The sequence below is a fragment of the Diutina rugosa genome, assembly GCF_008704595.1.
Source record: "Diutina rugosa strain CBS 613 chromosome Unknown scaffold3_size541584, whole genome shotgun sequence".
NCBI classification, from domain to species: Eukaryota; Fungi; Ascomycota; class Pichiomycetes; order Serinales; family Debaryomycetaceae; genus Diutina; species Diutina rugosa.
This window is the reverse complement of record NW_022995077.1, coordinates 455,032-465,773: the sequence shown is the minus strand read 5'-3', so window position 1 is coordinate 465,773 and position 10,742 is coordinate 455,032. Positions and strand designations below refer to the sequence as shown.

The 10,742-nt window shown below is 50.6% G+C and overlaps 6 protein-coding genes across 6 annotated transcripts in view; 2 read left to right on the top strand and 4 right to left on the bottom strand. All coding sequences in view use genetic code 12, as the record gives it.

Moving 5' to 3' along the window:
• The window catches only part of DIURU_000862 (uncharacterized protein), a gene marked incomplete at both ends in the record, with an annotated part of 2,220 nt that extends 877 nt beyond the window's left edge, over positions 1-1,343 (top strand). The window contains one exon of the mRNA XM_034159157.1: positions 1-1,343. This exon is cut by the window's left edge and continues 877 nt beyond it. Coding sequence (XP_034014529.1) covers positions 1-1,343 — 1,343 coding nt within the window.
• Positions 1,344-1,780: 437 nt separating this feature from the next.
• DIURU_000861 (uncharacterized protein) lies at positions 1,781-3,214 on the top strand (the record flags this gene model as incomplete). Its single annotated transcript, XM_034159156.1, has 1 exon — positions 1,781-3,214. One exon carries the CDS (start codon positions 1,781-1,783, stop codon positions 3,212-3,214), a length of 1,434 nt encoding a protein of 477 aa, XP_034014528.1.
• A 33-nt stretch (positions 3,215-3,247) lies between these two features.
• RBR2 (putative lipase) lies at positions 3,248-3,895 on the bottom strand (the record flags this gene model as incomplete). The annotated part of the gene is made up of 1 exon (XM_034159155.1): positions 3,248-3,895. The coding sequence occupies one exon, from the start codon at positions 3,893-3,895 to the stop codon at positions 3,248-3,250; it is 648 nt and encodes a 215-aa protein (XP_034014527.1).
• Positions 3,896-4,352: 457 nt separating this feature from the next.
• RBR1 (Rbr1p) lies at positions 4,353-4,745 on the bottom strand (the record flags this gene model as incomplete). Its single annotated transcript, XM_034159153.1, has 1 exon — positions 4,353-4,745. The coding sequence occupies one exon, from the start codon at positions 4,743-4,745 to the stop codon at positions 4,353-4,355; it is 393 nt and encodes a 130-aa protein (XP_034014526.1).
• Positions 4,746-6,048: 1,303 nt separating this feature from the next.
• On the bottom strand, positions 6,049-8,250 carry DIURU_000858 (chromatin modification protein; the record flags this gene model as incomplete). The annotated part of the gene is made up of 1 exon (XM_034159152.1): positions 6,049-8,250. One exon carries the CDS (start codon positions 8,248-8,250, stop codon positions 6,049-6,051), a length of 2,202 nt encoding a protein of 733 aa, XP_034014525.1.
• An 899-nt stretch (positions 8,251-9,149) lies between these two features.
• Positions 9,150-10,700, bottom strand: DIURU_000857 (uncharacterized protein; the record flags this gene model as incomplete). The annotated part of the gene is made up of 1 exon (XM_034159151.1): positions 9,150-10,700. One exon carries the CDS (start codon positions 10,698-10,700, stop codon positions 9,150-9,152), a length of 1,551 nt encoding a protein of 516 aa, XP_034014524.1.
• Between the last annotated feature and the right edge of the window lie 42 nt (positions 10,701-10,742).

Here is a 10,742-nt window from a genome sequence, read left to right as displayed (position 1 = left end):
CTCTGGATATCCCGCTGCCAGTGTCAAACCTCCAATTACGCGAGCGGTCGGACCTGCCATCGCGCAATCCGTTCCTCAACGCCGACCACCTGGTGCCGCTGTTCCCGCTGCCTAACCCTGCCAGTAGTGGCTACGACGAGCTGGTGATTGACCGCTACCGGTACATTGACCCTGAAGGGCTGGACGCCATTGATGGAGGCCAACCAGTGCTGTGGGACGTAATGGGCGTGGCTGACGACGATAGCGGTTCCGTGGTGAGTGACTATAGTTCACGGTCTCCCAGTACCCGTGGGTCTAAAGGTAAAGGCCCGCTGATGGCGCTGCTGGCACCTTACCCAATCGACGTTGACGAAAGCCAGCTGTTTGAAACCCTGCTGCAACTGGCTTCGCCGCCACCATCTTCTTTAGCGTCACCACCAAAGCTACGCCAATCACCGGTGCTCGCCACTCCGTTCTCCAAACCACCACCTCCTCATACGGGGAGCGCATCGCTGGGCAGTCCGGCGCAATCACGTACCCTCAGCTACCGCAGTGCTACCCCTAAAAACATGTTTAGAGGTCCGCTGATGTCCCAACAGCTTGAACACGTGATCTCCCACCCGATAGCCAATCCATTGACGCTGTCGTCACCGACAGTAGGGTCGCCACGCCACAACCACCACCGCCAACTGCTGCTGATTTCGCTGTTATTCTCGTCAAGTTCATACCGACCGGTAAACTTGGCGACAATCAAGAAAAACATTAATTTGCGCCCCGGTGAAGGCGAACGGCTGAACTACGTTAACCGGGTACGGCGCACTCACGGTACTGCCTATAACGAGACGGAACCAGGCAAATGGAAGCTCCCCATCGGGATTATGCCTGTGGACAAGTCGGCACTCGCCAAGAACGCTAACGGCAAGTACATGAGACTTGCTGGTCCTCAGGCCAATTTACGTAAGGCTAAGACTCTGGGAGTGGAACTCAAACACGGTCACTTGAAGCAGAAGTTGCTTGCCGGTGAAATCGACGAAAGAGATTTGGAACTGCCGACAATGGTGATTGGTGGACCCCAAGCGACACAGCCGAGAGTCGAAGGCGTGAAACTGCTGGGTCTGCTGATTTCCACTCTCAAACGATCAGAGACAATGATGCTGACGGTTACCAGTGGTACCAGCCACAGTTTGGACACGGGCTCGTCGGCGTTGTCGGTATCGCTGGGATCGCTGGGCTCCTTACAAGAAGAGTTCGATAAAGGATACTACCAGCACCCAGCGTACGACGAAGACGATGAAGACGAAGACGGTCCTTCTACTGGCCATAAGGGCTTGGTCTTGGCTAACCCTGACACCGACAGCGACTAAATCACATAACGACAACACTCCTGGAATACCATATCCAGGTTGACGATATCATATCCCCGTGGCCTCTCTTAATATCTATAATACACCGGTCACGTTAGACAAAGCAGTAATCTCCTATCAACAATATTTTGAATTTAGGCGAAAATGTCCCTATCGTTTGAAACTATGTTACACTGAAGCTACTTCGATCGATTTCTATCAGTTTTTCGGTTTGCTTTGCGAAATTGGAAAATCAGCAAATGTGGGGAAAATAGAATACGATTATATTATCAATCAATTACTTAAAGCCTTTTACTCAACCAGTAATTAAGATTAAATCAATCCTTTATTCATTATACTGTATTTTCGTACATCGTCGGTGTTGTCTACCACACACGATTACCTAATCTCACACTCTCACCGACACCCCACCACCGCCGTGCCCCATTGATGCCGTGATGCCCCGGCTCCGACACCTCGAGCGCATTCGTCTATACAACGTATGGACAGAAAATGTGCCCAAACAAGCCCTCGACCCGCTGGCCCGACGACGGCTGCTGGTGACGAAGCCTGGTCCCGACGAAATGCCCGAGTCCTTACAACAGCGCCTCGTGTGTGTCAACAGCCACGAGTTAGTTGACGCCTTCTACGTGATCAGAATCAGGGGGAAAGTGATATATGTCAGCGAAACGATTCTGGGATCGGCCCTGCCCGAGTTTGCCCCCATACTGCTACCGACGCTCCCATTATCAGTGGCTAACTCGCTGAATTTAGCCATTGGCGTCTACGTACGAGTGGCAGGAGAACACTGGCAGTATTTGCTTCGGTATACCGTGAACTTAAATTCCTTGGTGTACACGGGACCGCCGCGAGAGTCGATTTTTAGGACTAATGCCGTGGCACTAATGGTGAATGGGTTATGGTACAGTCTGGCGCCTTTCCTCAAAGCGGTGACGCTTCCTTCATTACCACTGCCTCGCCAACCACCAATTCCTTCCTATACATTCGATACCATCCGTACTCTCCTCAATTTGACGAAATCGTTACTGGAGGTGCTTGAGGTGAAAACAACGCTTCTGGAGAAAGTGAATGGAGAACTCAAACAGCACCCGTTACCACTGAGGACAGCAGAACAATTAGAAGCCGGCATTGCCACGTTAGACGATGCCATTGCTAAGATTAAAGGAGATAACGATCGCTTACAACACCGGATTTTGGCCCAACAAATGAGCATCACTCAAATCAGGGGGTTCCATCTAAACAGCAAAGGGGCTAATGGTGATGTTAACAATGCTCCCGATGAGGAAATGATGGCCCTCACCACTCCTCAGATTAATCAAGAGATCACACGTTTAGTTTCAATTGTTAATGATGCTTTACCCACCGCTGCTGAGCATATTGCCTATCTCCCCTTTCCTCAATCTACAGCCGATATCCTAGAAGTGTGCTACTATAACCGGGACTTAATTACCGTTACTCACGAGGTGGCAGAGCTGCCTCAAGGACAATGGCAAGCGAAGATTGACCAGATCAATGCCGGCTTATCCGCTATAGCCAAGTGGGTTGATGATGTCAGCACTATAATGGAGTCCAAGCTTCTCTACCCGTTGGAAATAGCCGGCGACCACTATTGCATTGTTGACGCCATGACTAATGCCACGCCAACAAAATACTCCCTCCACTACGATGCTGACAACACCACGACATTGGACAAGTTCGATAAGCGTCTCACCAACCCTCCGTTCGAGCAGGCTCTTGCGCTCTTGGTGAAGACGATCGTGGCATTGGTCACAGCGGTAACTGGTGAACGACCACCTCCACAATCCCATGATAACGTGGTGTGGATGATCCACTATTTGGGCTTATACCTAACCGGTCTCGACACTAGCTAGCTCCATCCCTAAACCTGTATTAATTACTATTTATTACAACAACACCATCGCCACAGCCCCCAACACGGCACCCACGGGCGCCACAAACGACCCGGCAATGTTGCGCGAGTTCTCGAGGTTCCGCGACTGGAGGTAACCGTCAATATCATTGAACACCAGCGTGAGCCCCGTGTTGGGGTTCTTGTCGCCCTTAGTCTTGGTCGTCTTCGTCTTGGTGGTCTTGGCAGCGCCGCCGCCGGCGTTGGTCTCCTTGGTATTGTCTGTAGTCTTTTTGGTATTCTTATCGGTGGTCGCCTGGGTATTGCCGGAAGTGGCTTCACTAGTGGTTTCAGCCGTGGTCTGATCAGTGGTGGTGGCCTGAGCACTGTTGTCGGCGGCGCCAGCACCACCTTGTTGGTCGAGTCTCAGGGCCCACGGCAACTTCGACGCGAACGACCTGAGCTCGCCCACGTTGACGTTGTTGGCGTCGAGAAGCGTCGTGTACAGGTCGTCGGTGTATGTTTGCACCTGGAGGGCAAGCGAGGTCAACTCCGGCGGCGGGTTCGCCGTGGCTAAGAAGTCGAAGTAGGACCGGGGCAGCGCCTTGAAATCGGTGACGAGGGCGGTGAGGAATTCCACGTCGGAGGCGTCGGCAGCAGCGGCCAAGGGGGCAGCGATGGCCAACAACAACGGGAGCTTCATGACGGGGACGGGTTTGGCAGCATTTCGGGGTGTATTTAGTTTATATATCTAGGGCTAGCCTCACTTTTATCCCGATTAGGCAACTATGCTGTTAACGGTAATGCCGTCAAAATCGGAGACTCCGCCAGCCGCATAAGCCCTAAGTGAAACGACACACCAGTGGAATGGCGGTGGTTACATTGTATGTCTATTCGGAAGCGTATTCATCCTAAAGCATCGAATTTTCTGTGATCTACTCTGCTCTGATGGCTACTGTTTACGGCAGGCTAAACAGATCGCACTTTTTCTTCTGAGAAAGTATTTCTCCCGGACTCGCAATCAGATTTCTCCACAACTGGCTAAACGCTGTTGACCATGATGGTATATCGCGGCTGTCATCCGTCACGTGATCGTTACGATAATGTCATTGAAGTTATAATTAGTATTAGTGTACTTAAGGTAAACTACTTCATGGTGTTCACAACAACAACAACCCCATGGCAGCGACGAGACCACCGGTGAGACCTTGGGCCACGGCACCGTTCTTGGTGGCATCGGACGAGGCCGACTTGGCGGCGGATTCAGTGGCAGAAGCCAAGTTCTCGGTCAACGACTTGGCCGACTCGACAATCGACTTCGAGGCAGCTTCGGCAGCAGACTCACCCGATTTGGCACCGGCAGAGGCTTCCGACGATTGCTTGGACAACAGCGATTCCGCCAGCAGCGACGCCGACGACAACGACGACGCAGCCGAGGCCGACGCGGCCTGTTCGGACGACTTGGCGTTGTTGTCCTCGGTGGTGGTGGTCTCGGTGACGGAGGAGGCAGCGGTGGCAATGGCAGCGAGGTAGAGAACGGAAACGGCCTTCATAGTTGGGGGGAGTTTGGTGGTGGGCAATAGGTGCCAGTCGCCGCCGCTTATATAGTGAATTTCTTCGGGTATGCCCTCCGTCTATGCACGAGGCCAGGGTTGCTGCCGTGCCCCACCCAGAGCCAAACAGAAATTCACTTTTTGGGGGTCAGTTTGGCCTTTGGTGGGGGATCAATATAGGGGTATGTTGGCCAACTACCAGTCTCGATGAATTGAGATCGCTACCACTAAAATTGTGCTAATGGGGATCATGAGCCTCTACCCCAACTCTAGCCACACGTATAGTAACTGGCCGTCTCAAGGCCTAATAGCAGTAGTTACCCTTTAGTTGCTAGTGCGTTGCTCCATCACTTACCATGCATGAAAACCTGGCGGAAATTTCGCCTCGAGATTGACTGCCTCCAAACGAAGACGACGTCACTTTTGACAATTTCCTAATTATACAGTGCCTGACGCAGCCGGACTGCCCAAATTATCACAAAACGATATCATCGGCTCGGGCTCGCGATTTTGGCAGTGGTAGATAAACCTATAGTCCTAGTAAATTTAACGGCCGATGAGCAATTTAATTCTAGCAAGGCGGTGTCTTGTTGCCTGGAGGTCGATTCGAGGATTGTGGGGATGCCATGTCGTAATTCTGCCTCTTTGGCAACGTTGCATGTCAAAAAGCAACCAATATATTGAGGGGTCAGGCTATTGCGCCGCGCCAAAATGCCCACGTTGAGTGGGGAATTGGGGGTAATACCCTCCAACCACGCCAATTGTGTGATTGAGCCTAGCAGAAGTTCGGATTTCCATTGCCTTAGTGTTGTTTTATCAGCATTAGTCGACGTTTTGTTGGCCGTAACCAAAAGTGCAGACAAATGCGGTGAGCGCAGTGCCAGGGCAATCATAACATATGGTTTGCCCACAACGCAAGTTTCTCCCCGGCAATTTGCGGCGAAAACCGCCTTGAAAATCGAAATTTTTTTCCCTATTGTTCAACACTAACGACGTATAATTGAACTATATTGCGAAGGTTTCGACTAGGTTTCGAGCACATCATACCACAATAAGAGGTTTTACGAAGCGGCTGTTGCAAATAGGAGACTGTAATTAGCGCATTCAGCCTCTCGAGCGCAAAAAAACAAGGTTGCATTGAACTTCCTCGAGACTAGATACCGCAATGGAAATCTTCCCCACACTAATGACGTCATCGGATATAGGCTTCTGAGACACTGTCTTTACCCCTAATACTACTTGGCGCTTACTCATAAAAGTTCCATTTACTATATTAGTACTATTACACACTGTCCACACACTCTCATCCCATAAACGCCCCGCCCGCCAAACAGAGGTTGCGTCGAGTAAAGTGGACCTTGTACACGGGGGTCTTCTTAGTGAAGTACGCCGTCATGTGGTCGCTGGAGGCGATGATCTCCTTTCTGTTTTTATCCTGGCCCTTGCTTCGAGTATCGGCGCCATCGGTGAACGCCTCGGGCTCGGGACCGGCGTCGTTGGTATTCTTCTTCACGTCCCACACCCGCACGGTGTTGTCGGCGCCGCCACTGACAAGTACCAGCCCATCGCGCGAGAACGCCAACGAGTAGATCAGCTGGCGCCCGTGGCCCTTCATCGTCTTGAGGCGGCGGCCCAGACCGCAGTCCCAGATGTTGATCACCAGGTCTTCCCCGGCCGACGCCAACCACCGGCCATCCGGCAGCACCGCCATACAGTTGACCGGCTGGGTGTGGCCCATAAACACCCGCACACAGTTACCCGTTTGCACGTCCCACATCCGACACAGTCTGTCCAGCGACCCTGTGAACACGTAGTTAGAGTTGGGGTGGAAATCGACACAGTCGACGTCGTTGATGTGCCCGGCGAAGATCCGGAGCGGGTAGATGTGGTCGGTGGCCCACAATCTCGCCGTCTGGTCGTGGGAACCAGTGACAAAGTAGTGGCCCATCGGCAGGAACTTGACGTCCCAGATCGGCAGCAAGTGACCCTTGTAGCTCACTAACGCCTGGTAGGCATCAAGCGACCATAAACGGACGGTCTTATCTTGCGACGCCAGCACTAAGAACCGGTTGTCAGGAGAGAACAGCACCCCGTATACGGGGCCCAGGTGACCCACCAATTTACGCAGGTTATCGTTGTTGTGAGGGTCCCGCTTCATCACCAGTTTGAGCGGCTTGCCGTCCAACAGCCACAACTTGACGTACAGGTCCTGGAACCCCCCAGCAATCAAATTCAGGTCTTCGTTGAAATTGAGACAAGTCAAGTCGTTGTTGGTGTTGTGGAAAGTGTACATACACACCAGGGGTGCTGCTGCTTGCACTGCCCCCAATTTAATCTTCTGCCGCAGGTCTTCCACCAGGAGAATAATCCGCTTGATGTCGTTAGCATCACGCAATGGGAGAGGCAACAGTTCTCGCGCAGGAGCGTCGGCGTCAGGCTTGGTCATCTCGGCGAATTCGTCAGTAAGCAGCTTGCCGTTGACTAAATCGACGGTTTCATCTTTAACCTTGATTTCCGCTTCCACTTCCTTTTGCACTTCGGGGTCAAGTGGGAGTTTACCGAGTTTCACTGGTTGTTGGTTAAATTGGTCAACTTCGTTACCCTGAGTGGTAAACTCGGAAATACCCTCATCGGGGTTAGCTTCACCTTCACCAGCAACTTTATCCGGGTTAGTGGTGGCAATTTCGGGGTCGAGGTACTGGTTGATGATGCGAATGAGAATAGCACCCCCGACGGCTTCGTTCTCGTGCAAGAAGTATAATAAGAGATTGAGCGACGTCTTCAGCACCATGATGCGGTAGCGGTGGGTACGAAACGCTTGGGCAACTTCGTTTTCGGCAAGGTGGTCCGGTAACGAGATCCCCGCCAATTGGCCGATTTCCGTACCGTGCATCACGGTGTGGTCGCTCTTGTACTTGTCGAAGAACTCCTTAGCTTGAGCAGGATAGTTCTTGGACACAAGCTCCAAAAAACACTGGACAAACAAAGGATAAAGCATCCGCAGCAATTCGGGCTTATACAAATCTAACGACGTGTTCACCCACCGCCGAAGCATCAGGTACGCAGTATCGTAGACATCGGGGTCGTCGTCGCGCTTACGCTCCTCTAATCTCTGTAAATCCCGTAACTCTTTCTCCTTAACCAATTGGTGTTCCCGGTCGCGGGTCTCGGCGAGTTCGCGTTCCACCTGGTTCTGGCGCTCCTTTAGCTGACTGATTTCACGCTCCGTTCGGGTGACCTTATTTCTAAGATCACGTTCCAGGTCGCCACCAATCTCCTGAGGACCGGCTAGTCTCAGCGTGGCGGGAGTAACCGGCGCTGGCGCCGGGGTCGGTTGCGAGGCACTCTCGGAGCGAAACATCATCTCGGTGCGGTAGTACCCCTTTTTCAGGAGGTACTCGAGAACGATCTTGTTGAGGTCGGCCTGCGACTGTCCCAGCAGAGTGCCCACCGGTGCCCGCTGCCCCTGGGAGCCCGGGGGCGCTTGCCCTTGGTTGGAAGACATGAGGGTGAGGTCTGGATGAGCCGCGAAAAACGCGACCGTTCATGATAAATTGGAGGACAGTGAACAGGTCTTAGAATAGAAAACTAAGGAGAGTTGGCATGAACATGAGTTGTTATGTAGTTAATATTGATCACCAAATTGATATACACGCATGAGTTCTTGCAGCGGGTCAATCTCTCTTGATAGTCACAGAGGTGCGGGATCTCGTATTCTCACAAGCTGTAGCAGATAAGACTTTGACCCTATAAACATATCAAGATATCCAATCTCTAGAAGCATTAAGATTGTCATCCCTTTCACGTCCTGTATCTTAGGTTTAGTATACATATTTCTGATCCAGAACTTTGCACTGATATTTAGGGACGTTGATGCTTGATACGCGGTGATAGCGAGCATACCATCAGACTGAATTTTCATAATTTTCATGCACCAGCAGTCTCGAGTCATTTACAGTACGTAGAACCAAAATTTAAGATTCCAATATTTGCTATATCATCCCACAAAGCATGTGCTAAGTCCGCTCAAGTTAGCGGATTTAGCTCAGTTGGGAGAGCGCCAGACTGAAGTAAACTTCGGTCACTGAAATCTGGAGGTCTTGTGTTCGATCCACAAAATTCGCATTCTTTTTGACTCTATTTCAACTTGAAGACGTCTACAAGTCAATTGACTTGTTCCTGAGTTACGTATTGCCGCTCAACAGCAGCGGATTTAGCTCAGTTGGGAGAGCGCCAGACTGAAGTCAACTTCGGTCCTGAAATCTGGAGGTCTTGTGTTCGATCCACAAAATTCGCATGTTCATTATCTTTTTATGTTTTTGAAGGTCGACCGATTTGTTTTTCGTGACATTGTTTTCAATTTAGGTGGTTCTCACTTAGTTCTGTTGGTTTTCTTGTTATTAACTATATACGTTCTAAGATTGCCACGGTCTCCACATGCTTAGTTTGGGGAAACAAGTCAAACCCCACCACACTCAGAACTTTATACTTAACCCCATCCGATTCCTTGCCAATGCGTTCAAGCATTGCCAAGTCACGCGCCTGAGTCATCACATTACAACTCACGTACACTACCACCTTAGGACCAAATTCATACAACTGTTGCATGAATTGAGGAGTCAGACCCTTTCTAGAAGGATCCATGACCACCACAGTATCGTCACCGGAAAGATTCAACTCCTTGAACTCTACGCGGTCAAACATGTTTGTGGCATCACCCTGAACAAACGTGACTTTCTCGCCCATGCCGTTGAGCTTAGCGTTATGAGTAGCATATTTGATCAGCTCTTTATCAATTTCAATGCCAAATGTCTTTTCAGCATCGGTTCCTTTAGCCAAAGCCACTGAGAAATAGCCCAGTCCACAATAGGCATCAATAACATATTTGTATTGATAACCCTCGAGAAAGTGCTTGATATAATCAATTATATCGGGCATGATGAAACTGTTGTTCTGAAAAAACAGCGCCAGATTAAATTGGAAAAGGTTTTTACCCACTTTCTGAGTGATGATTTTGTTAGGACCCTCCAAACACACCTGGCGATGGTTGCCGTTGGCTTCAACGTGTAAGCTATCTCTCAAGAGAAGAGTGTACTCCCGAGGACTTTGTTCAGACATCGCCTCTCGAGCTTGCCTACGAACAAATGGCAACGCCTTATTGATGGCAGGCGTGGCGATAGGACAATGGTCAACGTCCACCGTCCCCAGTCTCACATCCAACATCCCTATCGGCACCTCATCATAGTCAATGGTATCCTTCCTGAGTTTATAATGAGGCGTGAGCTTGTTGCGATACAGGTATTGCAATGGCGACTCTACCACAAAGCCAAACCCCTCGTCCTGAGCGAGAGCTGGGTAAAAGTAACGGTAAGCCCGCTGGATAAACAGCTGCTTCGTTTGTAATTGGTCTTCATATGATACCATTTGAAATGTACACCCTGAGCATCGATCAAATTTGTTGCACACGATAAGATTATCATCTCGCCGCGGTGACGGCTCCAACACCTTCACCAAGTCAGCTTCAGTGTGAGTTTGATGATGGACAGTAAGCTTTGCTCGCACACGATCACCCACAACACATTTGGGCACGTACACTGCGGTGAGGGCACCGCTAGGAATATCAGATGCTGTGAGGCCATTGGCGTAAGACTTCGGGACAAACCCAAACCCACCGCCCTCAGTCAGTTGAAAGACAATATCAACGTCCACCTCAACAAACGGCCGATGACGAGCAACATAAAATGCTTCCATCAAGTCAACCGGATTCGCTATAGTATCAACTTTAGCTTGAGGATGGACTTGTCGTAACGCTTCTTGAACCTCGTAGAATAGAACATTGGAGCGGCTGGTGATATCCTTGGAATCACGCAGCTTAGCTTTACCGAGTCGCTTAAGCCATCGAGCCAGTTGTTTTGTTTGACGGGCGGAGGTACTGGCCCATCGAGTGTATATCATTGTATAGATACCATTGATTGTATGCAGGTGCGAGATGCCTTC